Source organism: Sylvia atricapilla, chromosome 24 (genome assembly GCF_009819655.1).
Source record: "Sylvia atricapilla isolate bSylAtr1 chromosome 24, bSylAtr1.pri, whole genome shotgun sequence".
NCBI classification, from domain to species: Eukaryota; Metazoa; Chordata; class Aves; order Passeriformes; family Sylviidae; genus Sylvia; species Sylvia atricapilla.
The window spans coordinates 5,228,321-5,253,429 of record NC_089163.1 but is presented as its reverse complement, the minus strand read 5'-3'; the positions used below and the strand labels follow the sequence as shown (position 1 = coordinate 5,253,429).

Sequence of the window (25,109 nt, the reverse complement as noted above, 5' to 3'; positions counted from 1 at the left end):
GCTGAGCCCAAATCATGGCACTGCACAGCTCCTTCTGCTCAGTAATTCCTGCTGTCCCCTCCTGCTGCCCCCAAGGCTGGCTGTGGTGTTGGTGGCACTGAGGATTTATGGCTGGTTTTGGGGCTGGGGTCGCTGCTGAGGATGTCCCCAGTGTCCCCTCCCCACTCAGGGGTCCCCACAGTGGGCACTGCCTCGGGCTGATTTGCTGTTTGCTGCCCGTGGAGAGGCTCCAGGCAGGGATCTTGCAGGGATCTTGCAGGGATTTTGCAGGGATTCTGCAGGGATTTTGCAGGGATGGGGCATTTCTGGCAGCAGGGCTGTGAGGTGTGAGCTGGACAGGCAGCAGCACAGTGCGGATTGCAGCACACTGACTCAGGCTGTGTTTTCACTGGTTTTCACTTCCAAAATGAAATTCCAGTTCCATGAGGCCACAGCTGGGACTGTGGATAGGGTTTTTTTTCATTTTCAGGCCATGGTGATTGACTGGGAGCAGAGGAGTCCGTGAGAACACGCTCCTGCCTCACAGGGCGGGTTTGGGCCACGACAAAACTCCTGTTTTGGGGTGGAGAAAGAGGCTCTGATTTGGAGCAGGGAGCTGGGCCAGGCTGGCCTCATCCTCACACCTGAGTGTCCTGACCAAGGGCAGTTAAACACCAGCCTTAAAAATAATAAATCTCTCTTCTTTGCAGCTGTTTTGCTGCATTCCAGTTATTAAACATCCCCTGAATCCTCCTCAGGGGTGTCTGATACACAGAGTCAGCCTTTGTCTCTCGTGGTCTTTTCTGCTGGAGCTGCTCCATTCTGTATAAAACGGGCTGAAATAAATAATTCATGGGCTAAGGAGAAATCAAGGTGGCAGCTGGGTGGTTGTGGCACTCTGAGAGGTGAGGGCACCACGGGAAATGCTCTGCTCCAGTGAACAGTGGCTTTTTTATCCCTGATGTCCAGAGCAGCAGCAGGAGAGGCTCAGAGGACTGTGGACTTTGCACTGCAGACCTCAGGCCTCGCTGGAGGTTGTAATAAAGTGGGAGAATTCTGTTTTTCCATCTTTTTAAAAAAAATGTTTGGTGAGAAAAGCAAGCCTGGTGCTCCTCAGTGCCCTCAGGTGTCAGTTCCAGCAAAGCTGGGGGCACAGCAGGGAAATGCAAACTCTCCTTCAGCAGGACCCAGGCTCCTTCTCACCATCCCCTCAGCCCACAAATCCCTGGCAGTGTCCCAGGCCAGGCTGGACAGAGCTTGGAGCACCCTGGGAGAGCGGGAGGTGTCCCTGCCCTGGGACTGGATGGGGTTTAAAGTCCCTCCAAATCACACTCTGGGGTTTTAGGAAGAGCTGTGGGAGAGGAAAAAGGGAAAATGGGACATTTTTATTGCTTTAATTCTCCTACCCTTCATCTTCTTGTCTGCTCCACCTGCCTGCTTTTCCCCCTCCAGGAAACGCTCTCCTTTGTCCAGCATTTCCCTGGGCTATCAGTGGGGTTAATTAGTGTCTAATTAACCTGCCTGGAATCTGGGAGGTGGAATTAGAGAGGTGGCCTCTGACGCCCAGGAGTTACCCCAGAGCAGCCCCTAGTGACCCCACACATCCTGTTCTCCCTCCGCCAGGGGCTGCTCTGCCCACCCTGGCCCCCAGCAACCCTCATTGGGAGGTTTCTGAACCTCATTTGGAGGTTTCTGAATTCCAGAGGGTGTCCAAGGCTCCTCCTGCTCCAGGAGCTGAGCTGGCCCGGCCCTTTGGTGCCTTCCAGAGCACCTGAGCCATCCTTTTTTGGGGAAAATGGGAATGTAGGGTTTTCCCCTGCTGGTGGCAGCTCAAACCCGCAATTTTGTTGTAGAATCATAAAATCATTAAAGCTGGAAAAGCCCTTCAAGATCATCCAAGTCCAGCCTTTCCCCAGCACTGCCACAGCCACCACCAGTGCCCCATGTCCCCAAACGCCACATCTACGTGTTTTTGGAATGTTTTCAGAGCACCTGAGCCATCCTTTTGGGGAAAATGGGAATGTAGGGGTTTTCCCTGTTGTGGCAGCTCAAACCCTCATTTTGTTGTAGAATCATAAAATCATTAAAGGTGGAAAATCCCTCCAAGATCACCCAGCCCAACCAGCAGTGCCCCACGTCCCCAGGTGCCACACCCACGTGTTTTTGGAATGCTTCCAGAGCATCTCAGCCATTCTTTTTTGGGGGGTAAATGAGAATTTAGGGATTTCCCCATTTGTTGGCATTTCAAACCCTCATTTTATTGTAAAATCATAAAATTATTAAAGCTGGAAAAGCCCTCCAGGAGCCCCCAGCCCAACCAGCACTGCCCCACGTCCCCAGGTGCCACATCCATGTTTTTCTGGAACATTTCCAGGGTAGAAGTGCCCTGCCCTGTGGTGCTGAGGGGCTTCTCCCCTCCGGGGGCTGTTGAGATGAGGTTGGATTTGGTGCCACATTGGGATGTGTTTCCCATCCCTTCTTTCCTACCATTTTTAATTTGCTTCACCCTCACAGCTGAAAGCAGCCCAGGCCTTTTCTTCCCCCAGCCCCAAAATCATGCCTCAACTGTTTTTCCAGGCTGCACAACACCTGAAAGGTCCCACAGCCCTTCCAGCACCTCCTCCTGTGCCCAGGGCAGCAGCGAAGGGAGGGAACGGGGCACCTGGCCTCGTGTCACGGGGGATTGCAGTGAGCAGGAACTTGGGGACAGTCAGGGACCTTGGTCTGGATCGCAGAGAGTTTTGACTTGTGATTGGTGAGCTTGCAAAAGGAAAAAAGAAGGAAAAAAAAAAAAAAAAGGGGAGAAAAGAAGGTGGAAATAAAGGAGCCACATTTGAGTGAACTATATTTTCTGCTTCTTTTCAGGGAATCTGACTAAACACATGAAGTCAAAGGCCCACAGCAAAAAATGTCAGGAGCTGGGCGTGTTGGTATCTTCACTGGTGGATCTGGAAGCCGAAGAAGGTAAAATCTTCCCCTTGCTGAAGCTGCAGTGGGTGCTGAGAGAGGGGCAGGATCCAGCCAGGGCACAGCCCTGCCCTGCAGGACATCCTGCCACAGATGGGGACACTTCTGTCCCCCCTGGGCTCCTTCCAGGGGTTTCTGGAAGTGGTGGGACCATGCTGGGAGCTGCATCCACAGGAGGTGTGAGCCTCTGGTTCCTTGCTGGGGTTGGTGACTGCAGAGGACATTTCCAGCTCCAGGGGCTCTGGTCCTGTGCATGTCTCAGGTTTTGGTGGGGCAGGGATGGGCGGGGTCTGTCCTGCTCAGTTCTGGGCAGGTGCTCCCAGCAGACAAGGAGGTGTGGCATGGCAAGGTCCTGGTTGGTGTCCCAGGGTGTCCCTGCCATGCCCTGGAGGAGCCAGGGGCAGTGTCACACAGGCAGTGTCACACATGAGCAGTGTCACACATGAGCAGTGTCACACACGGGCAGTGTCACACACAGGCAGTGTCACTCATGGGTAGTGTCACACATGGGCAGTGTCACACACACAGGGCAGTGTCACACACGGGCAGTGTCACACATGGGCAGTGTCACACATGGGTAATGTCACACATGGGCAGTGTCACACACACAGGGCAGTGTCACACACGGGCAGTGTCATACATGGGCAGTGTCACTCATGGGCAGTGTCACACACGGGCAGTGTCACACATGGGCAGTGTCACACATGGGTAGTGTCACACACAGAGGCAGTGGCACAGGGACACTGTCACACACAGGCAGTGCCATCACTAAATCACTGTCCCTCCCTGCCTGGGGCTGCAGGGGCGGTTGGACACCGCTGGCTCTGGAGAAAGTCTCCCCTCAAGATGCTGTTCCTGCAGAGCTGCCCCTGGGATGTGTTGGGCTGTCGGGACTTTGTGCAGCACTCCGGGTGACTTTGGAATGACAGAAGTGCCCAGAGCCCATCTGCTGCTGCCACTGCTGCAGAGCCCCTGTGTGTTTGTACAGGGGGGATGCACAAAGCTGCTCTGGGCAGGGATGGGCTCACAGGAGCTTCCCTTCCCTTCCCTTCCCTTCCCTTCCCTTCCCTTCCCTTCCCTTCCCTTCCCTTCCCTTCCCTTCCCTTCCCTTCCCAAACCTTCCCAAACCTTCCCAAACCTTCCCAAACCTTCCCAAACCTTCCCAAACCTTCCCAAACCTTCCCTTCCCAAACCTTCCCAAACCTTCCCAAACCTTCCCAAACCTTCCCAAACCTTCCCTCCCAGCTTCTCTCCCCCTTGGTTAAACCAACACTGGACTTCTGCTGGCAATTGGAATATTCTGCTCCACGAGCAGAGAGGTCCATTGCTCACAAATGTCAATATTAAATACAGCAGCCAAGGAGAGAGGCAGAAAATGGGATTTTTTGTCCCCTAATGGCTGGGGCCGGTTGGATGGATGAGAAAATGACACAGAAATGGCAGAAAGGTGCCTGAGAAACCCGAGATCCCAGCTGTGATCACAGGCCTTGCTCTCAGGGTGCAAAGAGCCCTCCCCTGTGTCCTCTCTGTTCCTTGCAAGGAGGCTCAGAACAAGAACTAAACGGGCTGCTTTAATTTGATAATAATAATTACAATTATAATAAAAAAGGCTCCAATTTCCATGTGACACAGAGCAGCGCAGGAAGGTTACTGCACTTTCCCCTGGGGAAGGCGGGGAGGGAGCAGCCGTTCCTAAAACTCCCTGGATTATTTTAAACCGGAGTTGTATTTCACTTGATTGTTTGTATTTCTATTTAAGGGGCAGCAGAAAGCAAGGGGTGTTACTATAAAAGGAGATTGGAACATAATTCCTCACTCCTGCCTGGGCTGGGCTCCGTGGGGTGGTACCAGTTGGGGAGAATAAATAACAGACGTGGAATGAGATGCAACCTCAGACAAAGCTGTCAGCAGGACACATTCCCACTAATTCCCTCTCTCCTTCCTCCCTCCCTGTCCTGCCCTTTCTCTCCCCATGAGCTCAGCAGGATGAATTTTGGAAGCCTGGGCTCAGGCCTGAGCTCTGGCCCTGCCTGCTGGGATTGTGTCAGGAGGCCAAAGCAACTCCCTGGGGCTGTCCCAGGACTCACTGGGATGTTTCCCTGGCTGGAATTTGCGGTGACAAAACGCAAACAGCTCCTCAGTTTGGGGCTGGCTGCACTTTCCCTTCGCTCCTGACCCCTGACCCTGCTCTGTCCCAGCTGGGGCAAAGAAAGGAGAGCACCAGCACAAGGCACAGCTCCCGTCTGTCCCCAAGCCCAAAAACCCAGAGCCAGGGCCTGGCTCACAGCTCTGCCAGTGAAACGCATTCCTGTTCCAGGCAGGAAATATGCAGGGCTCAGCCTACAGCTGGGAGTTTGGAATAATATTTGTTCTGAGCTCAGCTCCTCTGGGAGTTTGCAAACAGCCCGGGCCCGGCAGCGGGGAGGATGGCACGGTGTGAGCCAGGAGCCTCCCCACGGAGCTGCTGGGACAGCTCTGCCCTCAGGGACCGCTGCAGGCTCTGTGCAACCCGGACGGGAAACTCCTTTCCCTTGGCAGTTTCAGGCAGGCTCTGGGCTGGATAATCATTCTGAACCGGGATGGGAAACTCCTTTCTCTTGGCAGTTTCATTCTAGTCCCAGGCAGCTCTGGGCTGGATAATCACTGTGAACTGGGATGAGAAGCTCCTTTCCATTTCCAGTTTCAGGAGACTTGGGGCTGGATCATCAGCCATGGGAAAATCCACGTGACTGGGAATGCCAAACGCTTCAGGAGCAGTCACCTGTGAGGGCCTGGCAGTCCAAATAAACCAAACTGGACTTTTCAATGTCCCCTGCAACTGGCGTTGCTGGCGGTGACAGCTCTGGGTGGGGACTGTCGCAGGCTGGGGACAGCAGGAGCAGTGTCCCAGGCTGAGCCCAGAGAAGGGGCGGGCAGGGCTGGGATCTGTCACACACGGGTGTCACACAGGTGTCACACATGGCTGTCACACACGGGTGTCACACGAAAGTGTCACACAGGTGTAACACACACAGGTGTCACACATGGGTGTCACACAGGTGACACACACAGGAGTCACACACAAGTGTCACACACACACAGGTATAACACACAGGTGTCACACACGGGTGACACACACACATGAGTGTCACACACGAGTGTCACAGGTGTCACACACACACAGGTGTCACACACACACAGATGTCACACACGAGTGTCACAGGAGTCACACACACATATAGGTGTCACACACACACTGTCACACACATATAGGTGTCACACACAGATGTCACACTCAGATGTCACACTCAGGTGTCACACTCAGCTGTCACAGCCCGGCCGGGCCCTGCTGCCGGCCCGGGATCCGGGTGTGTTCCCGGCAGCGCTGCTCCATCTCTGGGCACACCCGGACACTTCCCGCCCCTCCGGAGCCGGGGAGGTGGCAGTGTCTCTCTGCTGGGCTGCAGTGACATCCAGCGGCTGTTCCCTCCGGGCCGGGCTGTCCCTGCTGCCCGCAGCTCTGCACACCCGACACGGGAAAAGCTGATCGTTCTCTGGGCAGTGAAATCTCGGTGCCCAGCTCAGAAAGCTCCTGCTGGCCCTTCAAGCGGCACAGAGATGTATTTTAACCCGCCTTTAAATATAGAAATATTTAAACCCCTTTACAATAGGCTCTTTTAGCCTCACTGCCTACAGGCTCTGATTTACAAAGCCCCAAACCCTCTGCCCCACAGAAGCATCTGACCCACAGCTGGGATTTATCCTACCCAGGAAACATCCACAGAGGTTCCCTCCATGCCACTGTTTGATTTTTAGCAGAAGACCTGCCTTGCTGATGTTTATCTGTCAGGAAATCTGGGCAGGAAAAGGCTCAACATGTAGGGGTAGTGGCAGCTGTGGATATTCTGGAGCCACCATTCAAAACAATAATCACCAAACCCCACTGAAGGATGAAAGTGCTGCTGTTCTATCTATTAAAGGGTTTTGTTTTTTGCCATTTAGAGCAAATAAAGTGAATAAAGAGTGTGGCAGGTGCCCAGCAGGGACTTGGGGCTGTGTATGCTGACAGAGCTGGAACTGAAACTGGGGTACAGTGGGATCCACTGGGATCCACTGGGATCATCAGCAGGGGAGCTGGCAGAGAGGGCGAGACAGCAGGAGATGACCAGACCCAGGAGCAGCCGGGTCCTCTCTCCTCTGGTGCCCTTGGAGCTTGTGAGCAGATTTAGCACAGAAATAGACCCTGAACATGTGTTTGGTGAGGAGATTTAACACAGAAATAGCACCTTGCATGTGTTCAGTGAGCAGATTTAACACAAAAATAGCCTCTTACATGTGTTTGGTGAGGAGATTTAACACAGAAATAGCCCCTGAACATGTGTTTGGTGAGATTTAACACCAAAATTGCCCCTTACATGTGTTTGGTAGAAAATTTAACACAGAAATAGCCCCTCACATGTGTTCAGTGAGCAGATTTAGCACAGAAATAGCTCCTGAGCGTGTGTTTTACACTCTCTGTTCTGTGTTTGCCCCCAGGAACCAGTGAAGACCTTTTCCAGGACTCTGAGGGGCGGGAGGGATCTGAGCCCATCGAGGAACACCAGTTTTCAGACCTCGAGGAATCTGACGACGATGACGACAATGAGGATGAGGAAGACGAGGAGGAAGAGGAGAGCCAAGAGGAGCCAGCGCTGAAGCTGCTCGAAGGCAAACACGGCTCCCTCCTGCTGCACCCCTCGGGGGGCTCCCCGTCTTCTCCAGAGGAAGGCACCGAAACATCCACAGCTCAAGAAGCTGCTCCCAGCACCCCGAAAGCAGGGGAAGAAGGCCAGCAGGCCTCCTCCTCCTCCTCCTCAGGGCTGGAGAGCAAGTGGTCAGCAGACAGCAGTGACATTGCTGTGTGCCACAGCTTCCTGAGCCTCCAGAGACCAGCTCTGACCTCCACCGAGCGCTTGGCTCCTGCTGAGAGAGAGTCTGTCACCAGGCCACAGATGTCCCTGGCCATGGACCTGTCGACCTCCAAAGACACCTCCCCGAGGAAAAGGTGGTCCCCGAGCCAGGACTGTGGCAGAGGGGGTGGCAGCAGCAGACCAATGATAGCCAGGAAGCACTTACTGACCAAAAACGAAACGTCCCCCAAACGCTTCTCCCCCACGGCGGAGCTGCCCTCCCTGCGGTGCCTGTCCCCGGGGAGGGCTCTGTCCCCCTGCCAGCGCCTCTCCCCCAGGAGGGAGGCGTCCCCCCTGAGATGTGTGTCCCCGAGGCTCGAGCTGTCGCCCAGCAGGCACGTGTCCCCCCGGAGGGAGTTGTCCCCAAGGACGGCCCTCCCCCCAGACGGAGAAGTGTCCCCCGCCAGGCACTCGTCGCCCAGCAGAGAGATGGCATCCCTGAGGTACTTCTCCCTGAAGAAAGTCTTGTCTCCAGGCTGCTTGGAGCTCTCCAGGTATCCACCGCCTGGCAAAGAGGACTCGCCTGGCACTAGCAAATCGGCAGAGGACAAAGTTCCAAGCTCATATCAAGCCCAGCCCGGGATATTCTCTTCGATGCCTCTACCTCACAGGTTCTTTGGCAAAAACTTACAGCTCTACGAGTCCAAGCTGGTAAGTGCAGTGCCCTGCTGCCCTCTGGTCCCCACAGGGTGGTCTCTGAGGCGGTTTTTGGTGAAGGCTGTGATACAGAAGTGCACAGGGACTCCGTAACCACTGTCACAGGTGACCCAGAGAACAGGGACAGGGGACAGCAGTGGGTTTGGCACCCGTTTAAACTGCCCTTCTCAGTTGGAGAGAAATAAAAGTTATCCCTTCTCCAAGGGGTTATTCCCACTCCTGAGCCAGCCAGTCCTGCTGGGACAATCAGCAAGGACAGCCTCTTAATGATTAATCGCCACTAAGAGCCTTTTCGTTCCTGGGAATTTCATTCCCATCCCTGAGGTTTCCCTGGCTGGGGTGGAGCTGTGACCATTTTCCACGGCTCAGAGACCTGAGGCAGCCCTGGCTGAGCCCCGTGTCCACCCACAGCCAGCTCTGCTGCATGAGCTGCTGAGAAATGTTTGTTTGGACATCTCTCATTTCATCTCGCTTCTCTCTTCAGCACAGAGAGGGGTTTCCCACTGGGCCCAGAACATTATTTAATCTCTCTGCTGGACAAATCAAATCCTGTGGGTAAAGGAAAACTGCCTGTTCCTCGCAGTGCTGCAGATTGATGTGGGGTCTGGTGGAATGTTGCCCATTCCTGCTGGATTTCCTGGCTCTGCTGTCAGCTGTGCTGATGAACGTGAGATCCATTCTCTGTGGGGAGAGACTCCAGCCCTCAGGGACTGCCCTGGGGAGGGAGAGAGGCCTTTATAGAGCCCCTGCCACCCCAGATGCTGAGCCAGGGCTTCTCCAGACCTCTCTGTCCTGTGGTGCTTCCTTCCTCCTCCTTTCTACTCTGAGTCTTTGTCTCACCTTCTCAGAGACTCTCTTTTATTCTAGGTCCAAACCTTGGCTTCCTTTAATGTTGTTTCCTTTTCCTGTCAATTCACTTCTTGTGGTGAATCTCAGGGCTCTGGGAACCCTCATCCTTCAACTCCTCTGTCAGGACAACTTCCCGCTGCCTCTGCTTGCAGCAAATCCCCTCAGCTCCCAAACCCACAGTAGGAGACAATGTTTTCAGCCCTGTTTGTCTGCCATTCCCACCTTTCATCTCCTTTGTTCACATTTACCTTTTGGCTTTGTATTCCTGCTCCTTTTCTGCACTCAGAGCCACCACTGTTACTTTTCCATGTGCCTCCAAAGCGACAGCAAAAACCCAAATGGAAAAATTCCCCTTTATCAGCATGATGGACAGCTGGGCCTTAATTGCAAAATTAACATTCCTGGTAAGGCCACAAGAGACAGAAAGACCAGAGGAGGGTTAATCAGGTCCCAAACAGAGCTTGAAGATGATCTTAGCTCAGTTCCAGCATCAGGCTCGCTGCCAAGTGTCACCACAACCATCTCTCTTCCCACTGGCCCTTGCTCAGGGCAGCCTCTCCTCGTGGTGACTGTTGCACCACTGAAATACTTGTTTGGGGTTTCCCAGCATCCCTGAAGTGATTTAGCCAAGGCTTCCTGTGGATAAGTGACATTTAGCAGTGTTTGGGCTTGTCACTGCTGACCCAGCACACACTGCCTTTGGTGGCTCTCCCTTTTTCTCTTTCCTGCTCTCTTTTGCTGCTTTCCTCTGCTACCTCGTCAGAGATCCAGCTCACAGGATCAGGGAATTGTTCCCCATAATCCTACAAAGAAATGTGCCCTCCAGTGGATCCTTTTATCTCCAACCCCATCTTAATTGAAAGTCGATTTCAGTTTCTGTTGCTTCCTCTTCTTGGGAGTCCTGTGCAGGGATTTATCACTAATTAATCCCTTTCTGTTTAGCCACATATCTCTCCATGATGTACGTTAGGAAACTATGGGAGGCACCGAGAGAGAAAGAGGAAAAGGTAAAATGTAGGGTCTGAACCCCTGATTTGCACAGAGCACCCCGTGAGGGTGGTGGTGGGGACCCACTGCTGGGTGTGCTGGAGTTGATTCCACCTCTCACTGGGAGCATCCCTGCACTCAGCAGCTGTAAGGGTGCAATCCTGCTTTAGGAAAGCACAGTGAAAATAAATAAATTAATGAATAAATAGTTAAAGAACCTCATTCTGGGTTCCCAGGAACCCCCTGCACTGACAGGGATCCGAAGCAGCTCAGCTGGCAGCAAACGCTGGCTCTTCTGCCAGTGCTTCAGAGGCAGCTCTGAGAGCTGGGGTGATGGTTTTAGACTACAAGAGGGGAGATCCAGACTAGAGCTGAGGAGGAAATTATTTACTCGGAGGGTGGTGAGGCCCCGGCACAGGCGCCCAGAGAAGCTGTGGCTGCCCCTGGATCCCTGGAAGGTGGCATGGGGCTGGGAACAACCTGGGCTAGTTAATGACATCCCTGTCCATGGCAGGGGGTTGGACAAGGTGGCCTTTAAATGTCCCTTCCAACCAACCAAACCTCTGATTTTATAACGATCCAAACCCCTGGATCTGTGCCCCAACACACCACGGGGCACGTTTGTCCCAGAAGGGGAAACGCTGTGGCCTTGTGCCGCTCCTCACCTTAAAGGCTCCTGAGGGGCTCCCCATCTCCCTCAGCTGTCCGAGCTCCCTGAAATGCGAACGAACCCCGCATTGCCCAGTCCGTGCCGAGGCCGCCCCAGGCGCTGACCCGGCTCTCTCTCCCCGGCACAGCAGAGGGACCGGCCGCTGCAGGCCTCGCACGACCTCCGCGCCTCCGGCCGCCGCCAGGACAACGTCCTCAGCCACCTCCCGCTGCACTCGCAGCACCTCGCCAGGACCCCGTACCCCATGATCCCCATCGGGGGCATCCAGATGGTGCAGGCCAGGCCCAGCATGGTGCCCGGGCCTGTGCTGGCCCTCCAAGCCGGACACCTCGTGCCCTCAGCCGGCCGCGCCGCCAGGACGGACGGGTCGCCTCCGAGCCCTCCGGAGCCCTCCTCGGAGTCCGTGTCTCCCGTGGCCAAGGTGTCCAAGTACGCGCTGTCCCCGGAGCGGCCGGCGGCCGGCGGGTTCCCGGAGGAGCAGACGAGGACTAGCGAGCTCCGGGCGGAGCAGGAGGCCGAGCCCGGCCCCGAGCAGCAGCCGCGGCCCTCGGCGGCCCCGGGCGGCCTCCAGGAGCCCTCGGCCGGCGGCCACGAACCCTCCAAAGGCACGGGCAAGCAGCAATCGGGCAGCTCGAGCAGCCCTTCGGAACCAGCCTGCACTTTGAGCTCAGCCGTCCCCTCGGTGGCCAGGCACAGCCCCTCCGGAGCCGCCCCCGCTGCCCCCCAGGCGCGGCCCCGCTCCCCGCGGCAAACTCACGGAAAGGTGGATGAAAACGCGGGAAGTGCTTAAACCTCCGCCGGCTGTTCCACCTTTAGGCTTCCTCTGTAAAATCAACAGACATTTTCAACACTATTTCCTTTAGTATAATCATAAGAAGCACTCTTAAGTGAATGACCAAACCCATGGAAAATTCCTGGTTTTCTTTGTCCCAGTCTGGTATTATCTCCACATGTATGCAGTTACTTGTGCCTTTTTCTATACCTTTTGTTGCTTGAAATGTACAAAACTGTTTGAGGCTGTGAATATTTTTTTAGAGTTTTTTGGAAAGGGGGTTTGTTAGACCTTGTCTTTTTTGCCATTTAGGTGTGCGTAATCCTGGGCCTGAGAGATGCAGAAAGGAAAGGGTTAAGCATTTTAAAGAGGAAGAAGATGCACTGAAAACAAAAGCAAAACAGAAAAAAACTTTTTTTTATATTGATTAAATGATTAAAAAAAAAAAAGAAAAAAAAAGAAAAAACCCAAACCCTTACTCCTGTGTACAGAAGTTTATGATTCGTATTTATTACATGCTTTATTTAATTCTTGCAAAGTGCTTGGTTTTTTTGTTTGGTTGGTTTTTTTTTGGTTTTTTTCCTCTCATCCCTATGGTTGTGCTTTAAACAGTTGAAACTGCTTTACATTTGACAAACGTGTTTACCCTGACCTTTGTGACTGAAAGTAGCACTTCCTAGAGCAGGGGAGGTTCGTTGTGTGCAGGGAGAGAAATTGTCCCTCGAAAAGAGGAAAACGAACCGCGAGCACCCCTCCCTCCTGCAGAACCCAGCAAAGCACTTTTCTAAAAAAAAAAAAAAAAGCAAAGGACAAAAAAAACTTAAAAAAAAAAAAAAAAAAAAAAGGTTCTTCTTCAAAGATTTACCTGCGAGAAGGTAGGAATGTATGGAATGTAGAGCCCGTGCCAGGAAGGGTCTCTCGCTGGACGAGCCTCCTGCTTGCTTTGCTTTAATCCTCCCGCGGCGCCCGGCAGAGCCCTGCCTGTGCTGGAGCCCCTGGGCTGGGACAGCCTCTGCAAACCCTCCCTTGGTGCCAGAGGGGGAAAGCAGCCTTGAAACCCCTTCTCCTTCTGGCATGGTTGAGTTGTGGACAAGCTCCCCTCATCCCATCCCATCTCGTCTCATTCCATCATCTCAACATCCCATCCCATCCATCATCCCATCATATCCTATCCTATCCCATCCCATCCCTTCCCATCATCCCAACATTTCATCTCATCCCATCCATCATCCTATTTCATCCATCATCCCAACATCTCATCCCATCCCATTCCATTCCATCATCCCATCATGTCCTATCCTATCCCATCCCATCCTTTCCCATCATCCCATTCCATCATCCCATACCATCTCATTCCACCCCATCCCATCCCTTCCCTTCTCATCCCATCCCATTCTATCCCATCCCATCCCATCATCCCATCCCATTATCCCATCCCATTACCCCATCCCACTTTCCCCCCCAGGCTCGGTCCCGGCGGCTTTGGGAGCTCCAGGGATGCAGAGGGCTCCGGGCTCTGCTCCTCCCCGGTGCCTCTGGCTCTCCTTCTCACCTTTATTTCTTTACTGACGTGGGACATCCCCAGCTCAGCCCTCCTGGTGCGGACAGGCCCCGTGTTTGGCTGGCTTTGGGGAGATAAAAATTTGACGCTGAATGGTGAATGCTTGTAAAATCAGCTTGTTATGCATGCGCAGCAGCTTTTTCCAGAGCAGATTTTTCGGGATGAGCATCCCTGGCAGAGCAAAGACCTCAACTGCCAATAAATCCAATACCAAATCCAGAGTGACCCCGACGGAGCCATTCCTCTGTCACAACTTTTTAAGCCACAAAGCTTCAAAGTCGTTTGCCCCAGCAAGTTCTTTACTACTTCAGAGGGTTTTCTGGTCTATGGAATCTGTACAAACCTCTTTTTTTTTTTTTTTTTTTTTTTTTTTTTTTTTTTTTTTTTTTTACGAAAAACATAGGGAAAAAAAGGAAAAAAAAAAGATATAAATATTTAACCAGTGGATCAGTTCTTTCTTCTTTCAGAGCTGTTCCAGTTTATCGGGTACGTAATACACTTTTTTTAAAAAAATAAAAATACAAAAAAAAATTAAATAAAAGGAATCAAATAAAATCGTGAATGAGAACATATTTCCTTGCCAGACTTGATGAGCTACGAACTGTTCCCATTTCATGGGCAAAGAATAGAATTTTTTAAAATAATCTTCTGTCATTTTTTTCTATTTTTTTTTTTCTTTTCTTGTTAAGTGAATTAAGTACAAAAAAAAAAAAAAAAAAAAAAAAAAAAAAAAAAAAAAAAAGATATCATGGAAATACCATTAAGGCTGTGACACTGACCAAAACAACGTCCAGAACCCATTTATCCCCTAATTAGCACTTTTATCAGGTTTCCCTTTTTCCCATCTCTCCCTTTTTTGGCCCGGAGCCTGGAAGCGGCTCCTGTTGGCAGATCCAGAGGCAGGAGCAGCGGCTGGAGCTCGGCTCCGTTCACTCGAGCTCTTAAGCACCAGCTTAAACCCTCCTCAGGCTTTAAGTGCGTGCTTAAAACGCGCTTAATCCCAGCGTGAGTGGGAGCCGAGTGTTCGGCCGGAGCTGGTGTGAGCATCCCTGGAAACCACCCATGAAATCGAGCAATTTCCCCGATTTCTGCCACTTTCTGCCCCTTGTCACACTCTTAACTCGATCCAAGGTAGCTTTTTGTATTTAATTTTACATATATATAATATATATATATATATGTGGTACAAAAAATACTGCAGCAGCTGTGTCTGGGTTTATTTTTTTTTTTATTTTTTTATTATTTGCCGTGAGTTTCGGGCTAGATCAAATCTGGTCAGCTTCTTTCTGTAACTACATTTTAATCCTTAATCTATTTAAACTTCGTACAGGTATTTTTTCCCTCCTCTGTCATTTGTGGAAAAAGAGGAGGAAAAAAAAAAGGCTCCAGAAAACCCCGAAGTCTTTTCATTGGTTTATGGGATTATTTTATTGCTGTTGTTGTGGGGGGTCATTATCATTATTGTCATTATCAGGATTTTTAAGATTTCCCAGCAGCTCGAAGCTTTCTGCATCTCCGCTGCGGAGCATCCGGGCGGTTCGTGTGGAGCCACCCAGATCCCTTCAGCCGGGAAATAGAACAAAAATAAAACAAAGGAAAAGGAATTTGGGAAGGGGCTGAGGCGCTCCCGGGGACATTCCCTGCCCCAATGCCATCCCCACCCCCGGCAGCCACGGAGCGGGGCAGGCACCGCCGCAAACTCAGGAGATGGGCACAAAAAAACCGAGTCCCAACCCAGTTTGGGCTTCTCTGGCTGGGCTGAAATGGTGCTTCACGCTGTACCCAAGGGGCGAGGAAGCTCCCCCACCCTCTCCCCACGAAAAAAAAAATAACTAATTGCTAATTAAGGGCTAATTAAGGGTCGCACTGCCAGCTCAGAGCTCCGCGGGAGGGGACCCGCAGCCCGCCAGCACCAGCATCTCTGTCCGGGCAGCCCGGAGTCACTGCGACCCTGGGCTGAAGCGTCTCCTCCTGCCCCCTGCTCGGCCGAGGAGCACGGGAATGTCCCTCCCGGGATTTTAGCAGGGGCGGGGGTTATTCCCAGCGCTCAGCGGTGGCTGCCCTTCCCACCCGGATCCCCCTCTGCTCTCCTCGTGTCGCCCTCGGTGAAAGCTGATCGCTGGTCGCAGCTTTTCGTGCCGCTCTGAATGTCTGTTCTGCCTGCCAAACAGGGATGGCAAATCCCTTTTTGCTTTCCCACAAGGGCTGCAAGGGTGGCTCTGCTGCTTTGGCGGAGCAATTAGCGGGATTATTTGCCGGAGAATGTATTAATAATGCAAATAAGCAAACGAAAAAAAAAAAAAAAAAAAGCAGAGCCCAGCCCTTCCTTTTCAGCGGCAGGTGGAAATAAAATCCCCTGCTTTTCTCATGGCAGAACTTCTCCAGTTTATAATCCACGAGGGCACACGGCTGCTGCTCTGTGGTGTGGCTGCCCCATCAGCCCCAATGCCAGGGGGAGATTTCCCTCGCTGCTGAGCTGTTTGGGTGGCTCCTGGGTCACACACAGGATGCTCTGGCAGCCAGAATTCCTCCTGCACACTGAGGGCTCGGCCCCGGCTCTGGAATCATCCCTGACAATGTTCTTCACGCCAGGACTGGCACCCAGAGCTCAGAAAGCTCTCAGACCTTAATCTTGAGCACTTCTGGAGTTTCAGGAGCTCCTTTGTGCTTCTGAATGGAGCTCGAGGTCGTGCAGGGCTGAGCAGAGCATGGGATGAGCAGAGGGCTCCCCAAAACCATCCCCAAAACCGTCCTCGAGGCAGAGCTCTGCCAGCTCCGGCTATTCCAGGTGCTTGGCTGTTCCCGGAGCTGCAGCAGGGAACAAAATCACAACGGAACAGATGTGTGTCAATTTGCAGCTTTCCACTGAAAAATGCAGTTCCTCAGCTGCTCCTAAGGGGTGACATCCCAGCCCTGGTGTCCCCAGTGTCCCGCTCTGATCCCGAATCCAGCCCAGCCCTGTCTGAGCCGCCGGGTCCTGCTGGCCCAGCCCTGGGGCAGAGCAGGGAATTCCCACCCAGAGCATCCCAAATCCTTCCTGCCAGAGCTGGGGCTTTGCCTCCCCCTCCACAACAAATCTGCAGCTTTCCCTGCCCCGGGTTTTGTCCAAAATCCACAGCGCCTGAACAAGCAATATCCTGGGAGAAGTCATTCAAATTATCCCGATTGCCATGCAAAATCCTCCAGGATTTGATCTAGCCCTTCCCTGCTCTCCTTGCTTTTCCTCTGTCCCTCATTTGATTTTTTTTTCTTTCCTTTAACGTTTCTGTCTATTGCACAGTATTTACAAATAAATGCGTATTGTAAGTTATTTACAAAAAAAAAAAAAAAAAAAAAAAAAGAGAGAGAGAAAAAAAGAAAAATAAATAAATTAAAAAACATCAGTCCTGATGGCATAAAACCAATCTGTTTTCATTACTGAGATATGATGGCACTTACGATCACTTTAGTAAATGTAATGTAAAAAAAATAATTAATAATAATAATTAATAATAATAATGTGTACGCAAATTTAATATACATGGTCTCATGTAAGATAAATATTTGCCTTTTTTTCTAAAAGGTGTATGTATTCTGTAAGTGGAATAGTCTGTAGAAAGTTTCTATATGTTCTTAAAATGGCAATACATTCCAAAAAAAATGGTACTGTAAATATGTACAGCGTCCAATGGAATTTGGTAGTTTTGCCTGTAATTTTATTTGAACTCCAGTTTCTACACTTGCATCTTGCAATGTCTGTATGGTTATATCAGTGCAAAAAAAAAAAATGCAGGTAAAAAGCACAGTCTGATGTAAAAACAACAATAACAAAAAATGAACAAAAACACACAAAAAACAAGAAAACAAAAAACAAAAAACAAAAAAACAAAAAAAAAGAAGAAGAAAAAATACTCAGTATTTGATGTTTGTGACCCTTATTGTAAATGACATCTGTACTGTGAATGAGAAGTTTTTACAAGTATAATATTGCCTTTACTACAGCTCAGATTGTCTGCTCGGTCTGGGCGTATTTTTAAAAAAACAGCATGTTGGAATAAATTTCAAAGTCCCAACATATCACGACGTGTGTCAGTGGCACTCCTTAATTCCCGTTTTATTTCCCAAGTCCCCGGAGGCACATCTGGATAAATCCTCGTTCTGCTGCACCCCATGGAAATGCCACAATTGTATTTTTTTTCTGGGTTTTCCTCCTTTTTCCCACCATTTTTCCCTTTTCATAGAGCACATCTGGATAAATCCTGGTTCTGCTGCACCCCCACTGCAGGAGAAGTGCTGCTCTCATGGAAACACCACAATTGTATTTTTTTTCCCCATTTTTTCTTCCTTTTTTCCCCATTTTTCCCTCCTCACAGAGCTGAGGCCGTGAGCAATGGATGCCCTGAGGGGGCTCTGCAGAGGCCAGGCTGAATTCCCTCAATCCCAGACTGGTTTGGGTTGGAAAGGACCTTAAAGATCATCCAGTCCCAAGCCCTGCTGTGGGCAGGGACAGATCCCACTGGAGGAGAGGGCTCAGAGCCTCACCCAGGCTGGCCTTGGACATCAACTTTAGGGGAAAAAAATAGGATAATTATAAAAAAATCTGGGATTTCCCTCTTTCCACTTGCTCCTCCTCAGGAGCTGAGCTGCTCTCAGCTCATGAATTCCCTTTATTCACCTGGAAACCCTTTTGAGCAGCTCCTGCCCTGCTCCCATCAGCCCCAGGGCCTCAAAAAGCAGGAAATTCCCCTCGGGATTTCTCCCTGTGCTGCTCCAGCTGGGGCTGCAGAACCCTGGCCAAACAGCAGCACCCACTGCCTGAATATTTGACTTCTCCAGGTGTGAATTTGGAGCTGGATGAGGCAGGTGAGGGCAGGGCCAGGGGAGGTTGGTTAATTCCAGAAAAATCGCATTAATCCCATTAATGTCAGAAAAGCCACATTTGTGTGTGAAGAGGTGTTGGGTACAAACCTGTGCCTTCACCCTGGTTGAGATCGGCTGGAATTCAGCAATAACTGCTTCTCAGGGAAGGAACTTCACCCAATAATTACATTTCAAGGAAGGAACTTCACCCAATTCCCAGGCCTCATGCTCTGTGCCTCAGTTTCCCCAGCCGTGGAGCTCACCCCTGGGCCAGGAGCCAAGTCCAGCCCCTGAGGGTCAGCAGTGCAGAGCTCCGGGTGTCACCAGGGCTTTTCCTGGGCTGCCAAGGCTGACAGAGCTCTGGGTGCTGTGCTCTGCACCCCCTTTGCTCCAGGGGCTTCCCTCTCCTGCCGCTGCCCCTGATGCAGGAGGAGTGGATGGAGCATCAAAAAAAAAAGCTGGAGAGACGTGTGAGATGTGTGAAGATTCTGTAATAACGCCTTGGATTTTCCTTTTTGGGGGTGGAAGGCAGCGAGCCCTGGCTGGAGGCAGCAGGTTGGTGATTTGTTCCACTCCCAGCCCCTCCTGCCACTCAGTAGAGGAATAATTTTTCCTTTAAAAAAAAAAATAAATCATTCCTGCAATGCTTAAAACTGCTGGAGGCAGCCTGAGAACGCTGCAGTTAAACCCCACTGAGCTCCCAAACCTGGAGCCAATTTGGGTCACACCGATCTCCAATTCATCAGGTGTCCTAAGAAATTCCTTCCCCCGAAAGAGCCTTTGTTTTCCCGACACGGAGAGCAGACATTTCCTGCCCTGAGGAGCCAAATGTGGGCTCAAGGTGCACAGAATCCCTTGGCTGAGGTTCCAGGCTGGCTCCCCTGGGAAGTGCAGCCCTGTGGAGAAGGGAAGGTGGTGAAAACGCTCCGAGAAGTTCAAACCAGTGCCTCCCTCTCTCTGGGAGGCTGAAATTCCTGCTGTTCTTTGGAAATCCTCCAGTCCCAGGGTGAAATGGTCATTCCTTCTGCCCAGGTTCAGCCTCCCGGCTCCAGGAGCTTCAGCTGGGAGCCTGGAAAGAGGAATTCCTTTCATAACCAGGCCTTGATAAAAGTGCCTTCGGAAATCTTCAGTCTTTGACCTTCCATGGGACTGTCACGTGAGGAATCCCAGAATGGTTTGGGTTGGAAGGGACATTAAAGATCACCTTGTTCCACTCCTGCCATGGCAGGGACACCTCCCACTGTCCCAGGTGCTCCCAGCTGCTGTGGTTTGGTCCTGCCTGTGCCTGGGGTGCTGCAGCTTGGGGAGGTGTCACACAGGGAGGGGACAGGAGGGCTGGGAGCACCAGGGACCTGGTCCAGGGATTTGGGATCCACTGAGGAGAGGGCTAAGATCAGGGATTTGGCTCCAGGGATTTGGGGCTGGACAAAGGAGAGGGCTGAGAACATCAAGGATTTGGCTCTGGGGATTTGGGATCCACTGAGCAGAGGGCTGAAAGCATCAGGAACCTGGATCCAGGGATTTGGGGTCCACTGAGCAGAGGCTGGGAGAATCAGGGATTTGGCTCTGGGGATCTGGGATCCACTGAGCAGAGGTTGGGAGAATCAGGGATTTGGCTCTGGGGATTGGGGATCCACTGAGAAAAGGGCTGGGAGAATCAGGGATTTGGCCCTGGGGATTTGGGATCCACTGAGCAAAGGGCTGGGAGAATCGGGTATTTGGCTCTGGAGATTTGGGGTCCATTGAAGAGAGGGCTGGGAGAATCAGGGATTTGGCTCTGGGGATTTGGGATCCACTGAGCAAAGGGCTGGGACAATCAGGGATTTGGCTCCGGGGATTTGGTCCCCAGGGAGCTGGAGGAGGAGCAGGACGGACGGCCGGGGATGTGCGGCACAGAGCAGCCGGGGACAGCTCCTCCCTGTCCAACAGCCCGTGCCGGGGACAGCGTGTGGGAGAGGGGACACAGCCCCTGTCCCCCTGCCCGGGGCTGCCCTGGGCTGTCCCCACCTCGGCCAGATGGTCCGGGGCCGTCGCTCCCTGCCGGGAGGAGCTGATGGAGCCGCCAGGGCTGGCACGGCCAGCGGGCTGCTGCTCGTTGTTATGACAACAGGAGGAGGCTGCTGAGAGCAGGGAACAGCAGGGAGAGAAGGAAAAGGGATCGGAGAATGAAGGAATCAGGGAATTGTAGAATCATTAAGGCTGGAAAAGACCTCCAAGGGCATGGAGTCCGATCTTTGGCCGAATCCCCAGTGAAGCATCTCACACAGTGCAGGATTCTGTGCGGCAGGAAGGGTCGGGGAGCCAGTGAGGGGCGGGCTGAGCATGGGGCAGGGAGAGAGCAGCCCCGGGGACAGGGGACAGCCCCGGGGACTGGGAATAGTCCTGGGGACAGGGAATAGTCCCAGGAGAGAGAACAGCCCTGGGGACAGGGGACAGCCCCGGGGACAGGGAACAGCCCCAGGACAGAAAACTACCCCGGGGACAGGGAATAGTCCTGGGGACAGGGAATAGTCCCAGGAGAGAGAACAGCCCTGGGGACAGGGAACAGCCCTGGGGACAGGGAACAGCCCCGGGGGCAGGGAATAGTCCTGGGGACAGGGAACAGCCCTGGGGATGCAGGGCAACCCCAGGATGGGCATCAGGACTGGGGCTGTGCCTTGCCCGTGATGCTGCCGGGCACAAGAAGGGCCTGGCCGTGCCTGGGGCTGGGTCCCAGCCGCCCAAACATCCCCGGGGACGGGAGCTGTGCAGCGGGAGGATAATGCCCAGAGCAGCAGCCCGAGGGTTATGGCAGCAGATCCTGGGGAGCGCTGGCAGCCGAGCCGTGACCTCATCCTCCCAACAGGCACTGCTTGGACAGGCAGCAAACCAAACACAAATCTCCTGATGACAAACCCCGAGTGCTGCTGGGGTCACCAGAGCCCCCCGCCAGCCTCCAAAGGGACACAGAAAGGTGCAGGAGCTGCCAGGAGATGCCCGAGGTGTCAGCCTGTGCTTTTCATTTCAAACTGGTGTCTCCTTCTCCATAAACCCCTGGCTCCTGTGCTCAGAGGACGATGTGGAAAGCTTGGCTTTCATCATTAGCAGGATGCAAGCAGCTTTATCCTCTGTTTTATGGGAGGAAAACCTGGAAGTGTGGCCCTGTGTGCCTGCCAGGAGGGATTCACACCGCTGGGGAATACAGGAGTCTGCCCTGCCTTCCCGGGGGACCTGCTCACATCCCTCAGGAGCGTGGCCCTGACTCCTCCAAAAGGAGAATCAGCAAAGTTTTCCAGCCCAGATGAGATAAAGGCCGGAGTGACATTTTCTGAGTCCCTGGCTGAGCCTGCTCTCCCAGCCTGGCCTATCCTGAGATCCCAAGTGTTCCAGCAGACAGCGAGGGGTGGCTTAAACCCTCCCAGCAGCTCAAGAGGAGGCAACACCAGCCAGACTTCGCTTCTGTGCTCAGGAGCTGGGAGTCAAACTCATCCCAGGCTGAGAGGACCCTGTGCCCTGCCCTTGGGACTCCCCTAAGCAGGTGACAAGCACCTGAAGAAAACCAGCAGAAATCCTGTGTGATGAATTTGCTTTATTCCTCCTGGAATTCCAGCTCAGCTCCACAAAGGGCGTGGTTTCAGCAGGAGATGGCAGTGGGTGAGGGCACATCCACTGTGGTATTTATTTATCTCAGCAGGTCTTTCCCCATTTTCACTGCAAATCTCAGTTCAGGCCACGGCTCTGCCCATCCTAAAGGCATGCAGCATTCCAGCTGGAAGATTGATTTAGGAGATGGAATCCCAAACTCCCAGAGGGAGGGGTGGCTCCATGGTCCCAACTTTCACTCAAACCTTTGGTCCTGGAAGCATGTGAGCCCTGGGAATTCCCAGCTCTGCTGTGCCACTGCTGCCTCCACATTGTTCAGTGCTTTTCCCTCTCAGCTTTCGGCTCCTGGAATCAGCTTGTTCACTGAGAATCCAAGATTTTCACCATAAAAATAGATTTCCAAAAAAGAGCTGGAAACCGTGACCTTATCTTTCCTAACATATGGGGAAAACGAGGGCTGCAAAACGTGTTATTCCTTTAACCTCGTAACTTTGGAGACACGAGGCCAGCAGGGCCCTGTGTGACACCGAGCTCCAGCAGAGATCTCCGGCTTTAAGATCTCTGTAACCCATTAGGGTGCAGATTTATGAAAGGAGTCGGGCTAGATAAAAACCAGGTGGTGTTTAAAGGTGAGTGTTGTGCTTGAGGAAGGGATTTTAATTTTTTTTTTTTTACAAGCTCTGTGCCCGTGGCTTTTGGCCTGGGATGTGGGGCTGTCACTTAGTGCCAGCTGGCAGGGGACAGAGGTGGGGAGACGAGGAGATGAGAGTTATGGGGAAGGAAGTCAGGTGGATGGATGGATGTAGGGATGGATGTAGGGATGGATGGAGGGAGGGATGGATGGATGGATGGGTGGGTGGATGGAGGGATGGATGGGTGAGGGTACAGGGAGAAGCCTCTGAAATGTGGGTTTATGTTGCTCAGAGGAAGAGCCCAGCTTCTCGAGGTTGACACTGCAGTGGTGGCTGAGGCCCTGTGAAATCCCAGCTGATCCTGCTCTGAAAATCCCCTCCCATCCCATTTTCTGTGCTTCCCTGACTCTATGTGAACGTTTGTGCAGTTTTCACCCCCTTTCTGAGCTCCTCCTTCAGGGCCAAACCCCACAACTCCCACGCTCTCAGAGTGACCAGGAGCTGGGGATTTAACCCTCCTCTCCCAGCCCAGCCAGAAGCAGGAGCCTCGCAGGCTGCCCAGAGCAGCAGCACTGATGGCTCCTGCTAACAGCAGCCCCATCTCCCAGGGCTTTATATCTCTGACTGGAGACCTAATAAGTGCTGAATTGGTGTGTGATTTAATGAGGCGAACTTCAAAGCTGCTGTTTCCACACCTAATTCACTCATCAGGACTAATAACTGCAATGGGCGGCGTTTTTTTGGTGGTTTTTTTTATTTCCTCCTAGCAATTTATTATTTACCCAGTTGCTTTACAGCTCCTAATTTAATAAGTGCAATAACCCAGGGATACAGCTTCAGTGAGGAGGAGAAGCTGTGAAATCCACCCGTCTCTGCTTTGCTGGACACCAGAGGTCCCATTATAACGTTTTCAGCCCTTTTATGATGTTGGCAAGGAGGAGATGTGGAGCTCCGTTCCCAAAACGTGCTGGAAGGGGAGGATGGCAGCGCTGCATCTCCTGTGGGTTTGTGTCCTGCAGCCTGGCCAGCTTTGAGCCTGGCTGACCCCGCAGCGGGCAGGGATGGAGCCAAAGGGCACCTGAGGGTGACAAGAACATCCCCTCCGGGCAGCTGGGTCCTTTCTGGGCTCTCCTCACTCCTCACTCTGCCTCCCCCTCACAGGGATGTGCACGAAGGAGCAGTGACCTTGTCCCTGCCCAGTTTCATCCTGGGGGTTACAGTGATGGCCCCAAACCCCGCTCTGCCCTCTGTGGGGATTTTTAGGGGCCTTGAGGATTTTTTTCTGGAGGGAACAGAAGTTTTTGGGATCCTTCCAGAGACATGCAGACAGCTCTGGGTCCAAAGCCCCCATGTGCCCAGCAGCAGGATAAATAGGATCTCACTCTGCCCTGGCACTGCCCTGGCAGCTTGGGCACTGCTGGATCATCAAGAATTCCCCTTTGCCTTTTTCCCACCTGAAGCATCCTTGCGGTCCTGCAGCTCCCTGGATCTCCTTGGCTATTTCCCAGCTGTATCCTGGGGAGGAACCTGAGCTGAGCCTGCCCCTGAGCTGCTCCTCAGGCGTGATTTCTCTGAGCTGTCACCTTCAGAGCCGCTTGAAGCCCCGTCCCTGTTCCCAACAACCCCCGTCCTTCCCCTTCCCCGTTTCCCATCGCCAGCTTTCAAAGCACTTTTGCAGACATTAAAGAGCTGTTCCCCAGAACCCCAGGGGCTGCAGCTGAGCCGAGCCTGCTCTGAAATGTTCCTGCTGTTGCTGTGATACCGGCTGGAGCTCGCTGCAGCCGCCAGCCTTTTTATTACAGCCTCAGCTCGCTCCGAGGTTAGGTCATTCCGCAGATAAAAACCCAGCCGGGGATGTGGCCAAGCCGGGATCAGGGATTCTGCCGTGGCAGAGCCAGGGATGCTGCTTGGCATTCATCAGCCCTTCAGGCAAACTCACAGCCTCCTTTCCTACCCTTGCACCATCCTTTCCTCCCTGATTTATTCATCCTCGGGGCACCGGCCCCGCTCTTTGTGCAGGGTTGAAAGAATTGCGGGTGTTTCGGAGCCTCTCCGTTAATCAGGCGATTCTGGAAAGGGGAAATTCCTAATAAACGTGCAGCGAGTTCCCCTGCTGCTAATTAGCAGCTGATCCATTTTCCTCTGGATTGAAGTGGGAAAATAGCAGCGATGGGGAAGAGGCACATTCCTGGCCCATGAGCTATTCCCGAGCAGGCAGCCCTGGGAGCATCCAAGGCGAAATCACGGCTCGGTTTTCCTGCCGGCCGAGCACGAGGAAAAGGGGCTGCGTTTCCCATTTTGGGGCTGCTGCTGCTGCTGCTCAGAGCCAGCACAAATTGCTGCCAGATTTGGGGGGTGGGCTCAGGCTCCAGCCGTGGGGCTGGGCTCAGCCGGGGGGAAGCACAATCCGCCTCCGGGCTGGGGATGCATCCAGGGGCTCCAGATCCAAACTGGGGCTCCAGATCCACAGAGAAATTCCAGTCTCACCCCTCTCTGCACAGGGATGAAGGGGAGGGGTGTGATCAGCACAGTGCTAAGCCACTCGTGTCACAGGGAGCGTGGACAGGACCACATCTGGCTCTGGCCTCACCACGGCAGCCCCGGGCTGTGCCGGAGCCAGAGACACCTGGAACTCTCCCTCCCAGTGTCCCTGTCCCCAGCAGGGTGACAGGGTGGTGAGCTGTGC

The 25,109-nt window shown here is 52.8% G+C and overlaps 2 protein-coding genes across 4 annotated transcripts in view; both read left to right on the top strand.

Moving 5' to 3' along the window:
* Nucleotides 1-8,640, top strand: part of HIVEP3 (HIVEP zinc finger 3) — a 149,675-nt gene extending 141,035 nt beyond the window's left edge. For 2 of the 3 annotated variants that reach the window (XM_066335325.1, XM_066335324.1), the window contains exons 6-7: nt 2,845-2,943; nt 7,462-8,640. In XM_066335325.1, coding sequence (XP_066191422.1) covers nt 2,845-2,943; nt 7,462-8,624 — 1,262 coding nt within the window. In that variant the 3' untranslated portion in view covers nt 8,625-8,640. Of the gene's footprint in view, nt 1-2,844; nt 2,944-7,461 lie in introns of those variants that run through there. The other variant, XM_066335326.1, reaches the window with a different exon arrangement.
* A 1,102-nt stretch (nt 8,641-9,742) lies between these two features.
* Nucleotides 9,743-11,827, top strand: LOC136371412 (transcription factor HIVEP3-like). The gene is made up of 2 exons (XM_066335512.1): nt 9,743-9,784; nt 11,165-11,827. The coding sequence occupies exons 1-2, from the start codon at nt 9,743-9,745 to the stop codon at nt 11,825-11,827; spliced, it is 705 nt and encodes a 234-aa protein (XP_066191609.1).
* The last annotated feature ends 13,282 nt before the right edge of the window (nt 11,828-25,109 follow it).

Coding starts and splice junctions, on each gene's coding strand:
- LOC136371412 (XM_066335512.1), top strand. CDS start 9,743: ATGATGGACAGCTGGGCCTTAATTGCAAAATTAACATTCCTG. Junction 9,785..11,164: donor TTGCAAAATTAACATTCCTG/GTAAGGCCACAA, acceptor TCCCCGGCACAG/CAGAGGGACCGGCCGCTGCA.